Below are 27,296 nucleotides of genomic sequence, written 5' to 3'. Positions count from 1 at the left end.
ATTGAACTTGAAATAAAAGTGGTGTTGTTTCTTTCTTACCAGAGAAATTGCAAATATAATTCATTAAGGAGGACATTAATGCTACAAACTTTTCTATAATTAATTAATGTAAGTGTAGTTTGTCGAAATAAGCCATACAAGGTTGCGAGAGTAAGAATTTAAATTCAGAGATCAGAAAAGGTATATCTTTATGAAATTAATGCTTGCATTAAAAACCTTATTCTTGTCAAGAATAAGACATGTTGCAATGTTTTGATATTATGATTATCATTGATATATTTATCAAATTTTCATTACTTTAAAGCAATTGTAAGATGAAATTTTGCTATAGAAGTAACTTGAGTTTATGCAGTGTACTACAGAGATTCAAAATTTCCATACAAAATACACACCATCCAAAGAGAGACTTATGCTTTACCACATTTGACATTGCACTTGCGATGTATTTTTGCCACAAGTGGAAGGAAAGTATTCAAACAAGCATTTGGTTAAATGGCACTTTTGCATAGACTAATTTTGAGAGTTGTGAATGACAGAATAACAAGAGAAACTTGCACAAATTCTAGAAGAATCCTCGTGAATGCCTTAATCTTGAATGTTGAGTGCTACATATTAGAATTTTGCCTTTTTCTCAATTGAAAAAGTAAGGTAAAGTTTTGTAAATTGTGTAATGAGGAATGAAACGATACATAAAATATATGGTTTCTGTTTAAAATCTTCAATAAATATTAAGGAAAAGTGGTACGAAATAAGAATAGCTCAGTCTTCTCCAAAAACAAGCTTTACATTTTGAGTTCTAATTGGTGATATAAAAGAATTTATTCAAAACTTCAAATTGTTAGTTCATTTTTAAAGAATCAATTACATCCGTTTCAAGGTTGTCCATTAGGAAGAAAACTGTGGCAGAATTTTAAGGTTGTCCATTAGGAAGAAAACTGTGGCAGAGTTTCAAGGTTGTCCATTAGGAAGAAAACTGTGTGGCAGAATTTCAAGGTTGTCCATTAGGAAGAAAACTGTGTGGCAGAATTCTATATGACATTGAAGACACATTGAAGAGTTAACTTGATTGTATAATAAATATTCAAAACAGCAATGACAATTGAGGATTTATCAATGTTCACTCAAAGAAATTCAATTGACCAAAAAATGCACAAATGTTTTTAAAGATTTCTCTCCAAGAATCAAAAATGGTTCTTTCCACATTATATAAGAATACATACAAGGGGGACCCAAAACAAACCGAACTGAGAGTGCGTTGCCATTTGTAGACATAGTAGAGAGTTCTCCCGTTAGATGGGTTTAGTAGAGACCTTCACGAAACATCTGTGCAGACGGCATCAGTTTGTAGGTTTACATTTGAGTGTAGTGTGTTTCTCTTACTGTTATTTTGTTCCGCCTGCAAAGTTCTGGGCGTCCTTCAACATCTCGATATGATGAAAACGTTGAAAAAATTCGCCAAAAAAGTTTTAAGACTTCAGTGAGAGGATGTGTGAAGGAAAAGCCCGAAACTTTGGCGATCGGGTGACTGGTTCCTTCATCACGACAACGCCTCCGCACACACAGCCTTACGAGTGACCCACTATTTGGCCTCTCTGGGATGGCCTGTCGTTCTCCACCCTCCATATTCAGCAGACCTAGCCCCGTGCGACTTTTTTCTGTTTCTGAGAATGAAGAAAAATCTAAAAGGGAAGCATTTTGATGATGTGGAGGCAGTAAAAATGGCTTCCCTAAGTGCACTGGACAATATCAAGGTTGAAGAGTTCCAGAGATGCTTCAAACAGTGGGGAAAAAGACTTGACAAGTGAACCACATCTAATGGAGAGTACTTTGAAGGTGACTGAAGGAATTTTGTAAAAAAGTTAATAAAGTTTTTTTACAAAAAAATCCGATTTTTTTTGTCCCTCCCACGTATATTTATTAGATATAAATAATAGTATTCAATATACTATATATGTAATGTGAGTATAGAACCATAAGCAATTCTAAATTTTTGATTTTTTCTATAATAGAGTATTCCTATAAATTTGACTTGTTCTATTGGAGACTGTAAATGGATGTGTAACATTCCAAGCAATTACTTAAAATAGCAAATTTTTGGCAGGTCTGGTTTTCGAATCCTGTTTTTTCTGAGAATTAGTTCATTACCAGCTTACAGATCTATACCCACAATAAGAATGCTTTCATAGTTTAACTATATTTATGTAAGAGTTATTCTGCTTTTAGTACAAGTAAATTGACTAACAGAAATGTAGTTCCGTTCAAACGGAATTTAAAAAAACTTTTGAGAAAGTGTCTCGAGATACGAGAGAATAAATTGACGATCCCGTAAACTATGTAACGTGCAAGATGCTAGCATGCATTTCCATCTAAAGGGTATAATTGGAGTGGAAACGACCGTTTTAACCGAGCCAAGGTTACTTTAAAGAATCGCCATCGTGTCAAATGTAAGTGCAATGTGTCTTTATTTTACGACAGATAAATTATATGAACTTTTTGTAGAAATGAATTAGAAATAAGAAAGTGATAGAAGCCAATGCATAAAAAAAAAAAGCAGTAAATATTTATATTTAGAATTATATTCTAAAGTTTAGAAAAATATTTGTGCCTTCTAAACATATATTGCCATTAAATGTATTTTTTGTTTTTCAATGTTTCTGATATTACAGAAAAATACTTTAATTCTCTCTCTCTCTTTTTTTAAATGCTTTAGAATAATTGGATCCTCTTAAAAAAACCTAAAGACAAATACCTTGTATATTTCAATAAATCAATAATTTCTATTATTTTTCCTTATTTCTGTTATAAATCAAAATTAATATGATCAAATATTTTATTCAGATCATAGAAAACAAAATATTAAATGTAAGTGCTGCTACATTTAATTCTTCAATATGTATTTACGTATATATCTATATGGGGTGTCCCATAAGTTTGGATCCATAATTATGCCGATCTTTATTATTTTACGGGTAAAGCACGATGCCGAGCGAGGAAGGATAAATTTGAATTATTTTGACGGTGGGGATCTGCCGTCGGTGAGAAGTCGCCAAAGAATTTTATGGTCTTCATTGATTTCCCATCGATCACACGTGGTGGTTTGCGCGCGTGAAACTCTGGTGACTTCTGGCCAAATGCAAATCCCGTCCTCAAAATAACTTGAAATTGTTCCTCCTTGCTCTGTACTGTGTTTTACCCTTAAAATAATAAACAAAGATCCAAACTTAAGAAACACCCTGGGTACATCTGTTAAAATATTATTTCATTTGTATTTTAAAGGAGTTGTATGGTGGATTTTGTTTCTGTTAACTTTGAACATTGTAAAACACTTTTGAGGTCTCCCCCTCGGAAAATGGGTTCCAAGAACAAAGGCAAAATATTCTCGAAAGTGCTTAATATGTCAAAATGTTAAAACAGAACATCTAGACAGGACAACTGCACCATCTTCAATATTGGGTTTTTCAAAACTACTTGCTACATTTCTTTTTGTTAATTCATAAGCATAATTATCTACTGTTTCTATAATTGTTTCTTTAGTCTTTGAATGTGTTGTATCTCATTTTAGAATACGGACCTAGGAACCGTTTCTTCAAGATTTAGAAAGGTTAGACTTTCACAATTTCAATGGGTTAATCACTGTTTCAAATTTAGAAGGTGGCTGTCATATATAAAATTGCAGCAATATAAGGACATTTTGTGATCAATGAAAACGAAGCTACCACTTAAATACATCTCCAAATAACTAGTAAACTTATAAAATTCTTTCTAATAAAAAATCAAAACTACTTATGAGGGAAAAAATTCAAATAGATCGACTCGTACCTAATATTATTATAATAAGGTTACTTTTATGCAAAGAGCGATTCACTGCCATTTTAGTATTTTCTAGTAAAATAATTAAATTATCTGGTAATGGTTGAGAGGAGATTGTTCTTCCGGTTGAACTCTTGTCGAAAAAATCTCAAACAATAAACCAACCAATTCTCTATATTCAGAGGTTATAATCTATTCCTAATTACTTGCAGTAGAAAAGATATCTGATAGAGTTTCGAGATTAAATTTGAGTTTAACAACATTTTGTTCCAATATACTTTTGTCGACAAAAGATGCATTTGAAATTTTATCAAAGTACATTTTATATAAACATTCTGTACATTTTAGTCAGTCACAGACTAAAATTTCTTTTGATTAAAAAAATGTAAGTAGATTTAGTACAAATCAAAACGTTACGGGATTAATGATCGGAAAATCCCGGCATGGGAAACGTCTCTGCGTACCGGCGAACGTCATCCTTCAGCTTGGATATCTTCGAACGCGTTTCCTCATCCGACGTAATGAAACTCTTGAATTCTTTAACCGTTTTACCTGAAACGATAATTTTTATTTAAAACGTAATCTCTTTATTGGCAGACAAGAGTTTGAAATCCATACCTGCTCTCTTTTTGGCATTCAGAGCAATGACGATGGCACGGTCGATAAATTCCACCACCTTCTCGAAATCCTTTTCCCTGAATTGTCTAGAAGTCAATGCCGGAGCACCTGCAGAGCATTCGGTTTATTAATAAGAAGCTAAACTTAAATAAAATTACAAAAATAGGGATTGATTGACATTGTTGCCTTAATAGAAAATCATTGTTATGCTTTAAAATGCACATTATTTTTTTACAAGTTTCCAAACATATGCACATAGATCAATTAGCAATGACATTTTTGTCACTATCTGTATCGTACGAACAAAAAATGGCAAAACGGCAGAAGAATGTAATTATTCAATTGTCACCAACAGCTTAATTACTGAAAAACAGAAAAATATAGGATACAAAGATGATTCTGCAACTTTGAAAAGAGAGATGCACTACTGTTATGTTGTTGTCAGAACATGCAAAGTCCATCACTGAAATACTGATGGACTTTGCATCAGTATTTCACTGATGCAAAGTCCATCCAATGCCAGATACAACTTACTCATTATAGTTTAAAATTATGACAGCCTGACCAGCAAAGGAAACAAAGCCTGACATATGTTTTCTGTGAGATTTACAGGAATTACAAATTTGAATCCATATCACCTTAGCAATAGGCTTATACTGTATCATGCAATAATCTGTTTGATTTTATAATAGATAACAACTATGCATGTTAAAACACTTGCACTTAAACAAATTCCTACTCACGGAATACTAAATTAGGTAAATCGAACGTAGTCTGTGGTATGCAGTGCCGAACAAACATTGCTCTGTTATAACTAGCACGAGTGTTTCATGTTTGGTAACGTGCGCCAACCAATATATTTTCTTTCCGATGGGACGATGCAAGGACTAAAAAGACTTCTCGTACTCCAAGCACGTGTAGCTTTTGTGAATTGCACGTAAATAGGAGATGTCTGGAAAATAATTATTATGCACACACGAATCATTGTAAATGTCAGTCTTGTGCAATAGCATGTTTAATGTTTTTTGCAGGTTTTTCAAATCAGTGTTCTCAACATTATCTTTGGACTGATTAAAGGGTGTGCAAAAAGTGTAAACAAATTGGTAGTGTACAGTAGCATGTTCCATAAAAACTGTGTGACATGCCATGCAATCCAAACATTGTAGGCAATATCTTATTGAACTTTACAAAAACAGAAAAAATATTTTAAAATATACAAAAATGCTCAATTGGGATCCTGAGAATTGTTTTTTTAGATTAAATACTTATTGAAATTTTAACATCCCAGCTTCATTTTGAATGAGGTACAAAGCACATTTTTATATATCAGTAAACAGAAATTATATAAATAAAATTAACAGACTAATACATAATTTTTGACTAAGAAAAGACCTTTCATTAACTTTTTAAAAACATTATTTAGTTTGACGTTAATAACCAGATCAAAAGTACTAAGCCTGATTTTTTTCCCCCTCTTGATTACGATGGGTTTGTGGCAACAGTTCCACCATGCAAACAGTAAGGTCATTTCCGTACTGACAATTATAAGCTTCAATTTTTCTTCATAACAAAGGCTCAAAAGCCTTTGTTATGAACTTTCTCTGTCAATGCTGTATACATAATCATTTTTACATCTATTAACAATTGCCAATACAAAAACCTTCCTGTAAGCATGTGCCTAGTCTAGTATTAGTTATGGTGGATTTGCATGTAGGTCTAAATTATTATCAATTTTGTATTTCCTATCACCACAAAATTACTTTTCTGAAGTACACCTTGCATTGATTCAGATTCCAGTAGTATTATGTATTCTGAGAAAAGATAAAGGAGTAAAAAGAAAATGACAATGAAGGAGAGTTCTCATTCCTCTGTTTTCTTTTCTTCCTATGTATAGTGAACTCCCAGTTAATGTACTACCCTATAAAGCAATGAAAAAATTCTAATTTTGTCATCTAGGGGTATGTTTTCTTTTAGGCCTACGTTTAAACTTGCATAAAATTGTCTGATTATACATGTGTTGATAATGTGGAACTCTACTGTATTTATAAATGAAATGATACTTTACATATATAAAATTGCTTGTCCTGACTGACTCATTCACTGACTGATTCATCACGACCCAGAGCAAACTGCTTAACCTAGAGAGGTGAAATTTGGTAGACAGTTAGGGTACGTCATGAAAACGCACACTAAGAAGGGATTTTTCAAAATTCCCCCGCAGGGGGGGAGAGGATTAAGGCTTAATCGAAAGAATGGCTTCTACTGTACTACTTTAGGTGTGATTTTTTTTGTTTTTAACTGCGTTTTAGTAGGGTATGCCATGGGAATGCACACTAAGAAGGGATTTTTTGAAATTCCCCCGCGGGGAGAGGAAGAACGGCTTCTACTGTACTATTTTACATGCGATTTTTTTGTTACGTTTAGTCTTCACTAAGTACTTAAGTGTATTAAATTAATAGCATTTCAGACATTGTTATAAATATTTTTATATATTTCGATTTTTTAACCAAATGTTCGAACCTTTTTAAATTCGAATTTGTTATTGTGTATCGGTTCGATTATAGAACGAATGTAAACATTCCAGAAAATTGATCAAATTGAAAATAGTTCGTTTGATTCTCGGCAATTCTGATCATTCTCAGCGGTAGGTGTTATATAACAATTACTATGGTTGTTGAAATACTGAATATAAATGGTGTTTGCTTGCAAAACCGCCGCGGGCGAACTCGCGGGTAACAGCTAGTATGTGTAATATAACAGAATATGTAAAGTAAAAAGATTAGATCTAAATATCTTACCAAGACGGACTCCGCCCGGTACAAGAGCGGACTTGTCGCCCGGACACGTGTTCTTGTTGGCCGTCAGGTTGCACAGATTCATCACACTCTCTAGTCTGGCTCCATCCAGCCCATTTGGTCTCAGGTCAAGGAGGAGCAGATGATTGTCTGTACCTCCTGTTCAGAAAATAAAAGTTTAAATTAGAATAAAAATTACCTAAAATTGATAGTTTTGCAATGTAAATAGATTGTTGAATTAATTAATTCAATTAAATTTGAAATTGCAGTGTACATTTTTAATTTGCAATGAGCACAATTAGTTAATTGCATGTTTCCACTAATTTTGTAAAAGAAAAGACATGTTCTAAACTCAAACTTGATAAACCCTGGACATCTATAAATAATACCCAAAAATTTTATGTAATCTTTCTGGAATGCATATGTTAATTTGGTAAACAGCAAAAACAACTTGCACATTTTCTATTTGTTAACCGATGTTGAAGCCTTAAATATATTAATCCCCTCCATTCTTTTAGGGAACATCTTTGTCGTGAAGTGCCTGAGCTGCTAATTTAATTTCATAAATGATTTCCTATTCCTTTTGCAGATGGCCAGTCATTTTATCAAGATGAGTTTTTGAATTCTGAAACTCAACTACCGAGTTTGTATGAGTAACCTAAATGTGTTCTTTCTGTAACTCCTCTATTGATGTGAAATCAAATATCTGTAATTGACATTATAGCTAAGCTGCTTGGATATGCAGCCAGGCAGACTTGAACTTAAGAAGTTGCACTGGTGCTATTACTTCCCGTACACATGGCTGACAGCGGGACATCTGCATACAAAACATTTTTGATGATCCAAATATTTTCCATATACAAAGTGACAATAATTAACCTGTATAAAGTTTGTAGCAATGCTGCACCTGAACGTTTTTGCCGTCACCAATTTACATACTGTCGTTTAATTCTCCGTGATTTCCTGCCCGTGCAGATGTGCTTCGGGTGTAATAAGGGTTAGTTCTTTATTTTTTTTAAGGATGTTGAACAAACGTTGTGCAATTTTGGAGCTATTCCGGCAAGGAAAGCGTCAATGTGAAATTGTTCATTTGCTCGGTGTTCCCAAAATGACAGTTTCAGATGCAGTTCAGCAATTCAAGGAGCTTGGCCATGATGGTGACCATCCTGGATGTGGAAGAAAGCACACCATCAACATGTCTAGGAAACACAAGATCATCAAAAAGCAAGTTGACCGACATTAGAAGATCTCTATGAGAAAAATTGCTTGTGAGATCTGAATCAATTGCAAATCGGTGCGGTTAATGGCGAAAAAGGAACTCTGACTCAAGCCCTACAACTTCCAAAAGGTTCAGCTTCTCACCGATGAAAACAAGTGCATGTGACTCCAAAGATGCCGTCAACTCAAGCGTCGGGCCGCAGGTCAACAATGGGAGCACATTCTCTTCACAGATGAGAAGCTTTTCTCCATACAACAAGCGCACAACCATCAAAATGATGGGAACTGGTTTGCAGAAGCTCCCGGATGCTTAGCCGTCATCAAACATTGCCAAAATCCAATGTTTGGGCCATATATGCAAATGGCAAGACACCCCTTGTTTTCGTCGATCAAGGGGCCAAAATCAATCAAGACGTATACTGCCGTGACATTCTCGAGGCCGTGGTACTTCCGTGGGCTCGGCAGCATTTTGGCAGTGTGAAATGGACATTTCAGTAGCGCTCAGCGCTGGCACACAGGGTGAAGAAGACTCAGGAGTGGTGCAAGGTTCATTTTCCTGATTTCATCTCATCTGCAGAATGGCCATTGTACTCAATGGATCTGAACCCGATGGACTAAGTGTGTGGTCCACTTTGGAGGCTAGGGCCTGCGCTAAGCACCACAAAAGTTTGGAGTCGCTGAAGCAATCCTTGTGCCGAGAGTGAGACAAACTGTCTCCAGAAGAGCTGTGGCCCATCACCGAGAATTTAGAAACACGTTTGGGGCTCTGCATCAAGACAAAAGGAGGCCACTTTGAAATCGGCTGAATATCTGATTAATACGTAAAGTATTGTCACTGCTATCCGCTGTTGTTTTGCTAATTTTCATTTCTTTAATAAATTTACAATGCAGAAAACTTGTACGGGTTAATTATTGTCACCCTGTACAAATAACTGTAGCGGTTGTACGAGTGTGGTAGTTTCTTCTGCAGCAAAATCTAAAAGAAGAGAGGTCCAGAGACCTAGTAGGCCAGGTTCTGCAGGAGATTATGCAATTGGCAAAGAAGCCTTCCAAAAACTAGAATGTCCACGAGCAAGAAGTAACGTCTACTGCAAAGTGGAAATGTGGGACGTATATTGCACACGAGAGCCATAAATAATATGTTTCACTTTAATATCATTGCAAGTTCTCACTGCACAGTGCTTCGTTGGACACCTGTACAACAATAAATGTAGATGTTCACAAAGTATGAATTTCCCTTGAATTTTTTTCTTTGTAAAAAGAAAAAAAAAGGAAAATTAATAATAAATTTACATGTAAAACATAAATGTGTTATGTTACTACTTAAAATGATTTATAAAAGTATTGTATGTAGATTCTATCTTATGTGCATTACTATGTCACCCAGCTATAAAAAGTTACAGGGGGGCATTGTCTGTAATTGATATTATCTAATCCAGTGGTCCCCAACCCCCGGGCCACAGACTGGTACCGGTCCGTGGATCAAATGGTACCAGGCCGCCCAAGGAACATTAAATTACTGGTACAGTAGAGCATCGATTATCCAACCCCTGATTAACCGACCATTCTAGTCGGCAAATTTCAAATGTCTGCTAGTGATGTGGCATTACAATATTTTGCTATGTCTTGGCTACTTTAATATTATTTTTGTTAAATTTTTGCATGTTTTAGCTGGCATCAACAGCTCGACCAGTATTTAAACGAGACTTAATTTTCTAATTATGAGTGGTTATTGTATCGTTAAAAATAGTTTTTAACGATACAATAGCGACATTTATTATTTTTTAAAAAAATTTGTTAGGCTAAACATCGATGAAAATTCAACGTGAAGTTGGTTAATAGCAATATACTAATAAACTAATTACATGGGATATCCTAATATACTATACTAATAATGTTTTTTTTCACTTCTTTTCGGTTATCCAACCAACCTGAGTCCCCAATTGAGCCAGATAATCGATGCTCTACTATATTTCTATTTTATTTACTATGGTGTATTTCTCTCGGGTTTGTGCGACTTTTAATGGACGACGGAACAGTGGAATAAACTGGACATAAGAAAAACACTTCGGGTGTCATCGTCTCCTATTACCCCCAGATGGAACTGTCTTGTTGCAAAGAAACAAGCTCAGGTTTCTCATTGATTTAACATTCTAGTGAGTTAAAATGTTAAATCACATTATATTCATTTTTTGGTGTAACTATATTTTATTTTGAAGGCATTTTTAAATACAATTAAATTAAAATTATTAAATTAAATCAATCTAAAATCCCCCCTCAGTGGGCCGCGGTAAAATATCAAACGTCGACCGGTCCGCGGCGATAAAAAGGTTGGGGACCATTGATCTAATCCATTAATTTCTTTCCATAAAATAACAGTGATTATAAACATCTATATTTTCATCGCGCAAATCAAAAATTGTTCACTGTACAATTTATGATTTTACTTTTAATCAGATTTATCATTCTTTGTCCTTGATCTTGTGGGATTGAGAAGAATTTGAACAATTAACTTAAACAAAAATTTTTGAGAGAAACTTGTACGGTAAAAAAGAAGCAGAAGACTTACCCGAAACTAAGGTGTACCCTCGGTCAACGAGAGCCTTAGCCATAGCTTTGGCATTACTCAAGACTTGTTGCTGATACTGACGAAATTCAGGTGATTTTGCCTAAAAAGGTTTTCATTAGTATCATTGATTTTCCAAAATAAAATATCAATTTGTTTGAAAAAAGATGCTTAAAAGTGGTCAGATGAAGTCCTATATTAACTGTTGACAATGTTTATTACATATCTAAAGAACTAATCAAATCCATTTTGTAGACTATTGACAAAGTTCAGTTTTATTTCACACACACAAGATTAGTGTACTAAAATTTAAAATGTTATCAAACAACCAAAGAGCTTTTTGTAATAATCTCTTCCGTCTCATATTAATGCTGAAATAAAGTATTTCTCGAACTACAGAAATTTTCCAACCCTAACAAAAAATTTTTAAACTCGTACACAAATACTTACATTTGTGTGTCAAACGTACTGAGGGAAGTGATTTGTATGTGTACTAATTGTAGTGCATGGGAACGGACCGGTGCAAAGGGGATCTCAAAACTGCCAAATGTACTGTAATAATATATGTGTATTTATAAACAAAATTATGTTTATTATGTACACTAAATTTATAAATCATTGTTTTACTATTATTTCCTTGAAAAATAAAACAGATGAAAAGCTAGTTACAACACAATAATTATCAAAAATAATGAGTTAGAGTCATAATGGTTGTATTATACTTTTGTCCACTTTGGAAGTTCTTATGAACTAGAACTTGTTATAGTCCCTAGTTCATAAGAACTTCCAAAGTGGACAAAAGAAGTAATTAAGGACAAGAAGCATGTATCAATGTTCTATCAGTATATTTTTAGGAAAATAAAAACACCTTACTAGATACTTTGGAATGTTTTGCAGGTTCTGGAACTCCTCTGCAGATCCCAGTTTGGAAAACATATAAGAATGCTTTATTATTAAGCATTCTTATGCCTATCTATCTTAGAAGTAATGCAAATGTATTATTATGCCATCTCAGATATATAAATTATGCAATATGAAATTTTTGGATGTAATAACTGACAACAAATAAAGTGAAATATTATTCTGACTTTTGTATGTTGAAAGAATGTGATAGTATGATATATACTGCTTCTTTGTTCTTTTAAATTTTATTAGTCAGATGATTGTGCAAGAAATATCCATTCACCTTTATGACAAATCAAGTTGCCAACCTCGTAATGGATCCAATTTGCACAATTATAAAATTATGGATCGAGGAGCCGTAGAATTTACTGGAGATGAATTCTTTCATATTTATGCATTTTATTTACACAAAAAGTTTTAAAAATTAAAATAAAAAAATTAAATTAATTTACCTGTTTTAATGCCACGGCCACGGAGGCAATTCCATGATTATGAGGACCGCCTTGCAAACTGGGAAACACGGCAAAGTCTATTTTTTCTTGAAAATTATATTTGATTTCTTTTCCATTTTTATCCACTTCTTTTACTCCTTTCCGATAAAATATCATTCCCGCTCTGAAATATTTTTAAATTCGATTAATTAAAATTCTCAAAACTGCAAAGAAATTTCAATTTACCTTCCTCCTCTCAAAGTTTTGTGAGTGGTGGTGGTGACGACGTCCGAATACTCGAACGGACTCGGAATGACCTTTGCGGCCACCAGTCCGCTGATGTGGGCCATGTCCGACAGGAGAATGGCCTTCACTTCATCACAGATCTAAATTTAAAAAATTGCAGTTAAAGATTAGAAGTCAAAGTAACAAAGAACGATGTTGGTTACTTACCTCTCTAAATCGTTTGTATTCTAAAAGTCGGGAATAGGCACTAGTTCCTGCTATTATTAATTTGGGACGAAACAATCTGGCCATTTTTTGCAGACCGTCATAATCTATCAGCCCCGTATCTTGCTGGAAAAAAATTTACATAAGAATATTTGGATTGCCATTATTTTTCTAATTATTGCTATTCAAACTAATGGGTCATTATTAATTGTTTACTGGAAGATGGCCAGATAAGTGGTTAAGGTGGCAGCCTATAGCTCTGGGGAACCAGGATCAAAAAATCTCTGCTATTTTTTGAAAGATGGTCCATCCAGATACTTCAGACCCCATCCCTCACAACCAAGCTGTCCCATTGTGGGCCTGGCCAAACCCATAATGGGCTTACTAAAACATCCTTAGTGCCCATAGGGCAGATAGAGTTAAATTTATATGTCTTGCTTACTGGTAATTTAAAAATCATCTTGATGGTGTGACAATCGCTTGTCATAATATATTTAACATCGGACACAATGTCCTTTGGTAAGATTCCTGAATATTCCATTGTCCATTAGGCCTGGAGGGGCAATATACAGTGGGGTATAAAGTGTCAAAGGGCGAACGAAATCAATCTCTCTTCTTTCCGTCTGGAGATATGGATAGACCAACGAAGGGATCAGAGAACGGAACCGTCGGAAAATAAGGAATACAAAATGAGCTTCTGAGAAACCCGTCCATGTACTGTACTTGATTGTATTTGGTAAATATAATATTATAAATAATTTTCGCAGATCAAGAGAAAAATAATTGTCACAAAAATCAGAGAAGTAACCGTAGCAAATATCAAATTTATGTTAACTCAACCTCAGGTTGAGAAAATAAATCTTACAATGGTATCAATGCTCACAATGTATCCCAAACATTCCCATTTTCCCTTAGAAATTATTAAATTAATGCAAAACTGCATTGATCATCAGAAAAAATTATAAAGAAATAAACATTATGTTGCATATATTTCAATTATGAATAAACTATGGTGTGGTGCTTAAAATAGGAAAAATAAAATCGCTTACTTTTTTGTGATCCTCCCCTCCAGAACTATTCCAACTGGTATCAAATTACTACAGAAGAAATTTCAACTTGATATATTATTTAGAGATAGCTCAATGACAACAAAGTTTATAAAAAGAGCAATTTATGACAAATGAATAAACCAGACTTGTTTCACTTTTTCGGACAAATTAAATAGTCATGTAGACTCTACAATATTCAAAAACTTGATGGATTACAAACCAAAAAGGCAACAAAAAATTTTTTAAGTGTCACAATTCATAAAATTGAAATTTTCATTACAACGTTCAATGCAACTTTATCAGTTTATTTTGGTATAGGAAGAGTGTGTGTCTTGCTGTCTGGATAAGCCTGATGGCTGTTGAACAATTTGCAGCAAATACTGAAGTTGTAATTCATCACGAGACATTAGACCACTGAATTCCTGGATGAGTGCGACCATGCGTTCTGCATGGTCGTTAACAATTCTAATGGCATATACCGACACTGCAGCCTTCTGGAAGTCCCCTCTATCTTTCCAGTGAGAAATGTATCTGGAAGTTCCATTAATTCAGACAGTCTGTGACTTCACAGATATAAAGTCCTCAAGATTTTTTCCCATGAATGTGTCTGGGTCAACACTGATTGGCTTAGTGTGACCCTGTTCGGTGTCATCATCATTTTGCATCGCTGTAATCATTAGTCTCTTTGTAGCAGAACTTACATGGTTGTCAAAAAAAAACTAAAGCAACCAAATCTGGCAACAAATACTACAAGTGTCTAGAAAATTTGAGAGATGCCGCCTTGGATATTGTCATGTTGATTGCTGAGTATTCAAGAAGTGATTTCAGAAGATGATGGTCATTGTTAGGAGCATTGGAGCTAAAATCTAGGCTTTCAAGTACACATGTGCAGCAAAGACACACACATCCTGTAGTCCCTTCTCTTCTTTTTTTGTTGCTGGAAAAACATTTGCAGCAAGACTTGATTATGTCAGCAAAATAATGATCACGAGTCATGAGAAAAATTAATTTTGTGGGAATGTCACGTAACTAATGTCCAATTAGTTTAATGGTTTATTTATTGAGATGACCAACTACAGTTTTACAAACTGTTGTACTAAAATGGATACATTGTGGTTCAAGCTTGTGATTGCTATATGCTCATCCTTACTATTTGGAACCTATAAAACTTCAGTGACATTGAGCTTCCAGTAAATATTCGCCAATGGAGTAGATTTTTGGCACAAAGTTTTTCTATATATATTTGAATGGAAATAGAGGGTAGGAGGTTCTTATTTACAAATTGTGAAAATAAGCTCCATATTAATAAATTATGTTATGTTTAATGTGTAAAATAATAATATTTTCATGCCAATGGCAGTCTTATATCTCTAACAATTATTGGCACCTGACAAATTTTGATTCCTATCTATGTGGCTGTTTATAAATTACATAATGCAGCATTACAAGGGATGGGAGCACTGGTTGATTTCCCATTAGGCTCACTAGGCCTGGGCTTAGGAGCACATCAGTTTGGGGAGATGCAAAACTTCAAGTTATAAGAATAAAATAATTGTGCTTAGAAACAATTCCTAAAGGAATTAGTCCAAATTAAAAGCTTATCAGTTGAAGAGTGTTAATGTATGAATATATTTTACATGAACAGAGGTCATTAACGACAAGTTTTCAACAGCAGTTGTCATTTCGATATTTAAAAATTTGTAAAAATACAGTTATTGCAGAATTAAAATTATAAAATAGAATCATTTAATGCAAAAGTGGCAAGATTAGTTTAGGGGGTACCTGCATATTGTAGGCCTTTAGGTACCATATTTCTAAATGCGCCACTGGGTGGGAAGATAGTTGAAAAGTATAAAATTAGTATTAAGTAATTTATGGACAACCACCTATCCAGCTCAGCATCTTTAATAAATCTTCAATTAATAGTAAAATTATTCTTATAAATTAAATTTATATGTTCTGGAATGTACCCTTCATGAGTGATCATGGATCTGTGATATATCTCAATTTGTGTTAACAGATGTATGGAGTTCAACCTTCTTCCATTTATTTACTACTGTCTGATTTAGGCATGCTAAAACTGGCACCCTTATTAGTAACTGTATTAATGGCACAAATTCAAATTTTTACTAGTTTCCATTAACACTTTTCATTGTTCGCTTGATAACTCTTCCATGGGCAATCTAATCACTTAATTTATGTCACTTCATGGCTGACCATAAACATGACACTTATTCTGCATGTTTATATACAATTACTACAACTTACATCATTTTCTGTTATTTTGTTTGACTTGGCTTACTCTAAATGTTAATTACATACAGAAGTAGGTAAATCTTGTAAGTTTTGTGTCAACAATACAGAATTTACAAGAATTACAAATCTAAGTGGATAAATTCAAATAAAAAAAATTAAAATTAACAGATAATTAAACTTTTTAATTGAATGTGATTCATATAATTAGTTTAATTTTCTGTTTAAACTTACATTTAGTTTGTAACCCATCGATTCAAAGTATATGGAAGTTGCGGAAACTCTCTTCTGATCGCTCATGTAGCCATGAGTAAGACTGAAAAATTAAATTAAGAAATTTTATATGAAAATATATCGTATGGCGATAAAAAAGTATTTCGTTCTTTCCACTTACTGGCCACCGTCAGGTAAATCCAAACCCATGAGGCGATCGTGAGGTTTCAGTAGACCGGTGTAGGCGGCAAAATTTGCGGGTGATCCGGAATACGGTTGGACGTTCACGCCCCATTTTTCCGGATCCAGATCAAAAGCTTCTAGTGCTCTTTTCTGACAAAGAAGTTCTATTTTGTCTATAACTTCGGTTCCACCATAATATCTAAATAGGGAATGAAATTTATTTATTTATCAATTGAAATAAATTATTATTTTAAGGAGAAATTTAAAAAAAATTGATTTTAGAATATATTTTGGATTTTCATTTATCATCCTTCTTCCTTAAGTTTTGTTAAAGTTGTTAAAATGTGGTTATCATTAACAATTTAAATGAATCATCATCCAGAGAAATATCCCTGATATAAATGTCAATTGAGCTATTCACAAGCCAAATCAATTAACTCCACATTTTGAATTTTTTAAAAATTTTTGTGTCGAAGTACTTCATATACTCTTAACTTTTTATATTCATAATAACTTTCCCTAATAATAAGGATTAATACCACTTAATGACAAAATTGTATTGGCCATTGAAAATAATTTTATTTATTTCAGAAGCCAATCTAATTAACTCCATACTGTAACGTAAATCTGCCAGCACACACCGCAATTGCAATGCTGCAGTTTGCGCCAACCAATGCCTTGTAGATAATGGTAAATTAAAGATAACTTCTAACTTAATCACCGGTACTAATGATAACCCTAAATAACCTTTACTTCTGGTGACAAAACTTTAATAAATCGTCAAATGAACACTTTCAACCTTACCCAAGGTCTGCTTCAGGTTACAGAACAATTCCAAAACTGGAATGGTAAGAATAAAGTGATGAGATATCATTAAATAATTTATTATTTAACGTTATTTCATCACATAAAGTAAGTAAAAGAACTTAGTTAGTTACAGTCCAACTGCCGCAGAAGTAAGTATACTTGTGGAATATTGAATGATCTTTTTAAATTTTAGTGGCAATTGTTTTTAGGAAAAAAAGAATGTTATACATCATTACACCAAGATGGATAAAACAAAAAATGATTTTTTTTCATTTCTCCTATTAAATGTGATTATTATAGAAATTTAAGAACAAATTGACATGATGGGATCTCAAATACATCTGACGAAGAAGACGTCATTTATGTTGCTGAATAACCAATTTAAACAAAATAACAACAACCATTGTAACAGTAACAGAACAGTTATTATTCATTTTTGCAAAAAATCTTTAATAAAAAATATATGATAATGAAATTTCCCTATAATAAAAACTATGTAAAAACTAAATTTGATGTTACTATGTTTTTCACTTGCCAAATCGATTAACTCCTTCAATCACACCAAAATCATAATAATAATAACAATTATGGCATATCTATGCTATCTTATACATTTTATATATCATTAAATAAAAGCTACATCTACAATAATACATTCTACAATGTTTACTTGAATTTATATTTCAAAAGAAATTTTAAAAATGAATGTATATTACTTTGTCACTTTAACTCCATAAAACAAAGTGGAGAAATCTATTTGGCAAGTGAGTGGCACAATTATTAACATACATTTTAAAGTGTCTCCAAGCAGGATTTTCCAAATAGAAAATTACAACAATTTAAAATGGTAGCAATGTTAATTATTATCCAAGAACATTGTAGTTTACATTAAAACATTGGAAAATTGTCCAAGTTTTACATTTTTTCACTACAATTTCTCAAAGTGTGTATCTTATGTCACATGATACACGTCCAACCAATACTCAAATTCTTTCTATGCTTGCTACAGCTTCTCTATTATCACTCCTACAGTGGCCATAATTCTACAGCTCATGCAGATTACTCAATGTTGCACAACGATGAGTGATTCTGACTATCTAGGATAGTTTTTTGCCTTTACAAAACACAAAACGCCTTCTCTCTTGCAGAGTCATCCGTTTTGTTTACGGTACTTCGTAGAGGTAATAGACGACAAGACATTCGAATGCAGATGGGAGACTGAACTTGGACAGTTACTTTATTGATTGATGTACATCACATACTTCTGAGATAATAATTAACATACCCAGTAACTACAGTAATTTAAATTCATATATATATATATAAATGGACATGTATGTCCCTATATTTCACTTTTCTGCCAAAACTACACATCGCACATGAATGGTGTTTGTGTGTGGTGGTAGCCCCAAGTCTCCATTCGTGCATAGGGGTGGTTACGTCTCGATAGCTATAAGGGTGCGGGAGATATGAGGCTGAAAGTGGTTGAAAGTGGCTTTCTATTTCGAATGTTTTGTTCGAATTTGTTCGAATTAAATTCGAACATAAAATTCGAATATTGGTTCGATTATAGAACGATTGTAAACGTTCCAGAAACGTTGAAAATAGTTCGTTTGACTTGACGTGAACAGGAGACGTTCAGAAATAGAATCTGGACCAGATCTCTAATCAGAAACGGGGGACCTAATTCTTGCATTCTGTGAAAACGGGTAAGATTGGCTATAATGTAATTATCTTAATCTTCACTATCGTTACTTTTTGCGAATAAATAAAAACCCAGCGAAGCGGGTCCTTGCAGCTAGTATAATATAAATTCTGTTTGTACTAATACTTCCATTTTGTTATTACACCCTGAGAATATGATCCTATGATGTAATGAGCAAAACAAATGTAAATAAAATACTTTTAATGAAATTCAAAATAATTGTTGGTGTATTTTAAAGATTAAGAATATCTATTCCACATGTTCCACTTAAAATGTTTAACCTTTCGCTAAGGGTTATACTAATACAATAAATAAATTATTATGTCTAAATGCAAAATTATAAACAAAAATCACATAAACACTAAATGTAAATGAAAAACCATAAGCAGTATTAGAAACAGGATTCATAAATTGATAAACTTTAATGCTATTAAGACAGAGAATATTATGATGACATATTAAAACTATTTTCAACAAATACGTTTAAAATCATTGAATTTTTCTTTATCAATGAATTATATTTTCATGAAATTTCTTTAAATAACAGTAGAGACTCGTGAATTTTTGGATCAGGATATACACAAAATTTTCATGAATAAATGCAAATAGGTGATAATTTCTATCAGAAAAAAATAACTGCATATGCAAATAAAAAAATAATAAAAACATTCTTAATTAATACTTTTGTGTCAATTCAATTCAACTTGGACTTTGTTATTTAAATTTAAACATAGACTATTATGCATCATTATTTACTTATAATTTTCTTTAACTCACATAAGTAACACGAAAATCTTTTGTCGACAAAACTAAGTAAAAGACTTAATTAATACTAAAGTAAAGTATAATTTTGATTCTCCTCTGTTCTTAGTGCCCGATCTTAAATTACAAGTAATGTAGCCACATGGACAGCAAGAGGTAGCATTTTTCTCACTAATGCTCTTCTGTCCCTCGCTCTCTGGTGACCCCAACTGCCACCTCACGAGTTTAAACGGTGTAAAAAAAGCCACAAGCAACTATTAGGAACAAGAAATGACATCCAGATCTGAAGTATTAGTGATGGATCTGAAGTATTAGTGATAAATTATAAAGATCCAGATCAAGTCAGATGTTAGCTTACTCTCGAGTCCTATTTGTTCAATGTTCTCCAACTATGGTTCAAGCTGTCTGAATGCTTGATTTTCAAGACACACTGATTGCGACAGAAATTTCAAAGATAATAAAAATATGTAATCATAAAAAACCTTACTTTATTGGAATAACCATTAATAAATCTTGCATTCCCAAGCACTTTCAGAAAGACCATCTTGTGCCCAAAGATTGACTGTCATTCTGGAAGTGCTTGAGAATGCAAGATTTATTAATGGTTATTCCAATAAAGTATGTTTTTCTTGATTATGTAAGATTAATAACAATACATTTTTATACATCAATAAATTCCTTTAAAAAAAATAAAACAACAACAACAACGATGCCAAATCTTAATTCTTAATGGTAAAACATTAAGCATCATTATATTTGTAGAAAAGCTATTTCCATTAAATGTAAAAATTCATTTGCAGAAATGAAATTAGGAAAGCTCATTCAAAGTTTGGAATAAAGCCATATTAATACGACATAATTAACAGCCTCATTAGCATAACTAGTTAATGTGGTTCTCATAAGGAAATGACTTTCGTGAGAAAAATTCTTCTTCTTCTCATATATTTAGGATTACGTCTATTCCCTAAGACTACATTATGTAATTATAATAACTTTCATCTAAGTTTGATAGAAATTGCACTTTCTTCAGTGCAGTCAAGATTTTTCTTAAATGATCTTTCTAAAGTGAAAAATAATAACAACTTAAAGTATCAACATTATAATTTAATTAATACTCCCCTTTAACAAATTATAAATTTTAATACTGCAAAAACTAGAAATGTTAGGTTTTAGTAGAATAAAGTTTAACAATATTCAATTTGTGTTTGTTAATATTATTGAGCAAGATTTTGATACCTCTGACCTGGATAACCTTCCGAATACTTGTTATTGAGACAAGATCCAAGAGCTTCTAGACAGGCTCTGCTGGCAAAATTCTGTGAGAAGACATTCTATAAGAACTTTTTAGAATACAATCAATAAATTATAATTATGAATCAATAATTTTTGTTTTAAATTAAAATTTTATATGCAAAAATAATGAATAATATATATAACTTTATGGATTTATCAGAATTAAATCACTCATTTAAGTATTTAATGATATATTTTAAAGAAAAAGACTTTAATTTACATATTTATCTTAAAAATTTCTTAAGATCGAGTAATTTTGAATCAGAAATGTTCTCGCTTACTTCCGAAGCAATTAATTCTAGTCCACACAATTGTCTCTGCTTCTCTTCTTGAATTAGCGACCAAATTTCCGGATCGTCTTCTGCCAGAGTCTCCCGTCCCGTCCAATTTCCAAAACATTGCCAATAACCGGCAATGGCATCTTTTTTTATTTTATAGGAAAAATTCTAAAGAAGTAAATAAATTTACATTCTTACTCTACAATTAAAAATATTATTAGAAAAAGTTATAAAATAACAAAAGGTTGAAATATATCATGATTGTATCATAAACAATGTTACCAACGCTTAAAATTTATTTGTTTTTTTATAAAAATAAAATTCCAGAGAGAAAATAAAAACCAATAGATGTAAAGAAATGTAGCATATTTGAAAACAAGAAAAAAACTATTTTCTATTATTTCAATACCCTTGATCTTAAAAAAACAAGCATTCAAAACTAGATCAACAAGAGAAACCCCGGAGGCTAACAGGTTTTACATGACCAGTGAATGACCTGCTTAAGCAGACACTACCCTTTTAAGAAACAACTCTCAAAATATCTTTTGTAATCCCTTATCATTCTTTTAACAATATCTCTTACGTCTTGTATTTTATTTGTTTATTTTTTTAGTGCACTTCTCTATAATCAGTTTACCACACACAATTTAAAAATAGAGGGGGGCCCCATTATGGTCTACCAAATTTGGACTAATATTATGACAGACTCCAACTTTCCTTCCAAAAAAATGACTGTTATCGCCTAGACTTTAGGCCATTTCTTGGAAAAAAAAATTGACTTTATCAAGGTGACAGTCCAAAGTTGTTGGGCCATAATGGGGCACCCTACCTTGATGTTTTTTTTAAATAATAAATAAAAGAAAATTGTGTTCGAATTAAAGATACGCCCTATATCGAGACAAATTTGAAAAGATTTTAGGGGTGATAATATGCAATTCGATACGTGTCAAAATCCCTCATTAAAGTGTAGTTTTTATAAATTCGGACATATTTAGCATCTTTAACGTTGGTTAATCGTAAATTTCTACGTTAATTTCAACGAAATACGTTTAAGAAAACTCACCGTAGATCTTAAAGAACGGATTATTACAGATAAAACCATTTCTACTCGGTCCTTTAAAGATAACAGGTTTCGAAAGCAGGCACTCGCTTATCAAGTTTAAAGGTCCATCCAGGGACAAGACACGTGTTCGGTATAAACATATGTACTTTGTACCCCCAACGGATATTTTCGGAACTAATAATTCGATACCGATATCGAGCAGAGAATTCTTTTTTTTTTTTATTACAAAAAAATTTCATCGTTTTTATCTCCTTTATTGTTTTCGCATTCCATTCGTACGAGTATTACTCGTTATATATCAAAATGTGTCAGTTGTCGTGACAATTTTTGTTCGCTTCCGTGAAGAAAACTCATTGCCGCTCCGCCGCTTCATGCATTATGCTTACGGGAGTTTTCTAGAGAACTTATGCATTTATTAAACGAATTCAAACAAAACTTTAAGGAAATATATTTCGAAATCATTCATTCGTAAAACGATTTGGATCGGAAAATAATATTTGTTTAATTAATTACAATTATATTTAGATGCCGAGTCGGAATGTCGTTTACTTTAACTTAATAGAATCTCCCTGGAGGATTAACTTATAAAGACTTTGATATATTATTAATTCATTAACTGATTGTTATCAGTTTCTTTAACTAAATACAGTCTCCAGATTAATATTATATAAATCTAATTATTATATTATTGAGATGAAGCATTAAATATTTATCGTAAACATTATTCTTTTGCTATCGCGTGAGCATTATCATTAGCGGTTTCATTATGGCGCCTGCAAAGACGATGACAATCATCCTTTTTCTTGTTGATAGATGCCGAAGAAGCCTGAAATTTGTTTTATATGCTTCAGATCTTGAAGAAAAACGTTTAAAATTGATATGTAGGCTATACATTTCATATGAGAGATGGAAAAAAAAAAATGTTTTTAATGGAATTTTTCATATACTCTTACGTGATTCAATTTTCAAAAATGGAGGAATTGTACATGAAAATATTGCTTAGGATATGTTAATATTTAGTACACAATATATCGTAAATCTCGTTGATTAACGATTGAAAGGGTAGCTGCCGCCGCACGGTCTAGATCGTTGAGGTCCCATTTCTTGGTGTGGGCGATCTGCCAAGGGGCTGCCTCCCGAGTGGACTTTAACGAGAAACTGGTCCTCGTTTAGTCATTAGACACGTGAAGAAAACACGGAAAACTCCACGTTGGTCGGGCTCGAACCCGATACTACCAGTGTTCTGTAATTTTATCCTTTCGATCACTGCTGTGAGCAGTGTCCACGGGTCGGAAAGAATAAAAAAAAATAAAAAAAACCCACATATAAAAAGAAATCAGCAATAGATATTAGTGATGAAACATTATTATTAATTAAATGAGATTTTTTAAAGAATAAATCAAAGTAAATAAGGATAAAACATTAATTTAGAGAAAGCAATTGAAGATCTTAGGACAGATGGAGAGGTTTATTAGATATTAACGTAAGAACTTATTAGACAGAACACAAAGAAAAATGATGATGCGACTGGAAAGTCACGTCGATATTGTTTCTTCTGCAAATATATCGAGGTCAAAACAAAGATTTATAGGCAATAATTTGTGAAGAACATTATCGAGAATCAAAGATTATGCTTTGAAATTGGAGTTTAGGATAAAGCCGGCAAGGGCTGCTGTACGACTTTCCAGGCATTCGAACAGGAGATTAAGGGAGGAAGTCAATAACTTTCAATTATAGTATGATATAAAATTTAAATAGTAATAAAAACTTTAAAAAGACAGAAAAAAATTCTTAGTATTTTAAAAAATTTAAATGCCAACAATGAGTAAAATTTTCATTAAATCTGACTCCATTTGCGATTTGACTCCCCTCCTTCGACTTATAATCTCTAAAACGTAATAGTATGAATACCCATATAAAAATAGGAATATTCTTGTCAAAATTCAAATTTTTTGATCCTTGGAACCTCGAGATATAAAAATATAGGCCAACATACATACGGAATTCTCTATCCCTTCCCTTTCTATATTTCTTTGATACCATTGGAAAGAGTTTATATGACAATTTTAATTTATTTACATAGCCTAAACTATGAAAATAGTTTATATTATGATGGAAAAAATCAATCAATTAATTAATGCTATACCGGGTCTGTCTCTCATCACCCAGCATCCCATTTTGAGCCTAGCTGAAATCACGATAGACATAAAAGCAGATGCAACGTAATGCTATCTTTTAAGCCTGTCAAATTTGCAACATGTCCTCGATAAATCACAGTCGTTAACTGTCCTCGCAACTAAAAAAATCACTGCTTAAGATTCGGAGAACGAGATGGTCGGATTTTGGAAATGCACGGCTAATCAATTTATTATCGGTGAAATGTGGAAGAAACTGCTGTACGCAATGTGTGGCGGTACTCCATATTGCACAGAAGTGATCGATTGAAGGAATTGTCGCCGTTGCAGTTGTTGACCAAAGTGTCGAGCATTTCAGTATCTTTAGGCAGTCACGGAGCATGTCAGAGACCACTGAAAATAGTTTTCTTTAAAGAAGAATGAATCTATATCAAACTATAGGCAAGTACAATGGAATCAGCCGGTAAATATGAGGGTTTCCTGCGATCCAAATGCGATAGTTACGTGTGTTCACTGTTCCACTAAGATGAAAATGTGCGTCGTTACTCAACTTCCATGACTACGACATATCATTCTGGCAAGAAAGGTGAAAGCAAAGGTCAGTCGGGTTTTCCTGTCTGCAGCCAGCAAGTGCCGATTGTGGCCGAATACGGATAACAATGCACCAACTTTCTCCGTACCTTCAATATTGTGCAATAGGCTATACTAACTGCGGCGGTTGCGGGTGCAAATATTATTATTCATGACTGCTCAACCAACTGCTGCGTCCAAATTAGGGTGTCTCATTTCCCGGTCCTTAGTAATGAAAAGTCCAGCTACCGAAAATTGCTCTTTCCGACAGGCTCTGACAAGCAAAGAATTGTGTCTTTCCACAAATAGGCTACATATTGATTATTGACAATCTGTGACGTGCCATAACAAGCAAAAATTTTAAAAAAAAGTAATAAGCGGATTTAGAATACATTTGTATTTATTAATTTTGACAGTTTATGAGTTAATTATACTTTCTATTCGCAAAATTTCCTCAACCTTAACACATAATAAGAAAAAAGTGAACTTTTAAGAAATTTGCGAAATTTCCCGGGTTAAAAAACAACCGGAATCCTGTTAGAGAAACCCAAATCTTCGTCAAATTGTCAAGTGGTAAGTTTGCTCCTTCGACCGGATTGAACTCCCGAACGTCCAGTTTTTCTTTTTATACTCTGAACGAATCTGAAACACGTGTGCTTATTATACAAAGGAATTTACTTTTTTGTTGACTGCAGTGCCAAAATTGCCATGGTGGTGAGTTCGGTACTGATTTTTTACGGAAATGTCGTTCCCATATTTTGAAATATCACCATTCATTTCACCATACAGGTTTTGTTTCATTTGAACTACTAAACATTATTCTTTTAGGCAGTGTTGAATAGCGGTACTTTATTTACGATCACCCAATAGGACCTGCAATTTGGATTTTTTTTTTTTCTATTCCTTCAGAAAAAGGAAAAAGTTCGAAACAAATAACAAAACTTTTTCATCGTACATTCTTTGTGATTGAGTAAATTCTTCTCGGTTTCCAAATCAAGTAATTTCCTAAACTTCCTCCTAAGTGAAGAGTATAAAGTTGTTCGGGATGTTCACATAATCGAGCAATGAAAAATTATAGCTTGGTACAACCCTGTTCAAGATGGAGATAGTCTAAATATTTACAACGAATAATTTAGATGATCACGTACCATTTAATATCGAGTTTCTAATTTCTTTAACGATCGAACAATTGAACTTCTACGTAAATCCATGCCTTTTCTATTTGAAAAAGTTAAAGAGGGTCCCTTTAGCCCTTTTGTTTTTTGAACAAATGAAATACGTAGAATGTTTCTTTATTAATAAAAGAAAGGTCTTAAATATTTTATTTTCTATTAATAAAAATGAGTTAATTTTATAGAGATAGAAACTACTATGGGCCCGTTTTCTCCGGATCCGTAGAAAAATCCCCAGCTTCTCCCTGTCGACGGCCCTGATTATCAATTAATATGTAAATTGGATTTCCGACAAGAGTGCACTTTAAATGCTAATCAATTTTGCTGTATTCTCATAAAAACTCAATGAAATACACGAAAAAAAAAAAAATAGTTTTGAATTTGTTTTTCACTCGTTAAGACACCTTCTATTGCAAAAAAAAAGATAAATTTTGTCTAGTTTAAATTAATCTTAGAAGGACACGAGCTCTAAAACTACACAAATTAAGATATTTTTTAATTATTAATATTCATATAAACTCTATATAATAAATATTAAACATGCACAACACAATGAGAAATTGAATACTTACATAATAATAAGACCTAGTCGAGGGGATTAAATGGCAACAGGTTATTCACCTTTGACCTATATCTTAATTCGCTTGGACAGAAGAAGCGACTCATAAATCTATTTTCGCAGCATTCGATAACATCTCCCCTATCAAATATTCAAGTTCGAATGTCTCTTGTGCCTCAAAGCTTCTGCCAAGTAAACTATTAATTCGATACTCTAGGAAGAAAAAAAAAAATATTTTTAAAAATTCAACAAGTTTACACAATTTTTAAACTCAATAATCACTTAACAACTAAAAGATAAGTGATAGAGTTGGATACATTTTATTAATTCAACGAGTAAATTCAATCCCACAAGATTCTTTAAATTAATTCTGTTCGTCTTGTTATTCAAATTAACAACAACACAATGTACCGTAGACCTCGAGATGTCTAAATAGTCTACTTACTTAATTAATGTAATTAAA

General features: G+C 32.9%; 1 protein-coding gene across 1 annotated transcript; it reads right to left on the bottom strand.

The window, feature by feature from the left end:
- Positions 1-4,115: 4,115 nt before the first annotated feature.
- Positions 4,116-22,536, bottom strand: LOC111620544 (serine hydroxymethyltransferase, mitochondrial-like). The gene is made up of 12 exons (XM_023362476.1): positions 22,398-22,536; positions 21,338-21,502; positions 21,000-21,079; positions 16,488-16,688; positions 16,328-16,409; positions 12,795-12,917; positions 12,588-12,727; positions 12,363-12,525; positions 11,011-11,110; positions 7,227-7,382; positions 4,429-4,536; positions 4,116-4,362 (listed from the first exon to the last, which is right to left on the bottom strand). Exons 1-12 carry the CDS (start codon positions 22,434-22,436, stop codon positions 4,232-4,234), a joined length of 1,488 nt encoding a protein of 495 aa, XP_023218244.1. The 5' UTR covers positions 22,437-22,536; the 3' UTR covers positions 4,116-4,231.
- Between the last annotated feature and the right edge of the window lie 4,760 nt (positions 22,537-27,296).

The sequence above is a fragment of the Centruroides sculpturatus genome, unplaced genomic scaffold, assembly GCF_000671375.1.
Source record: "Centruroides sculpturatus isolate CEXI.00-Female unplaced genomic scaffold, Cexi_2.0 scaffold244, whole genome shotgun sequence".
Taxonomy (NCBI): Eukaryota; Metazoa; Arthropoda; class Arachnida; order Scorpiones; family Buthidae; genus Centruroides; species Centruroides sculpturatus.
Note: the sequence above shows the minus strand (reverse complement) of the source record. Positions and strands in the feature narration are given on the sequence as shown.

Bases quoted from the DNA above. Each gene is read 5' to 3' on its own strand.
- LOC111620544 (XM_023362476.1), bottom strand. From the start codon at position 22,436: ATGGTTTTATCTGTAATAATCCGTTCTTTAAGATCTACG. The intron at 11,111-12,362 runs GTAAATTAATTT...AAACCTTTTTAG, and splicing joins TGGCCGTGGCATTAAAACAG to GCAAAATCACCTGAATTTCG. The intron at 4,363-4,428 runs GTATGGATTTCA...TTATCGTTTCAG, and splicing joins GAATGCCAAAAAGAGAGCAG to GTAAAACGGTTAAAGAATTC.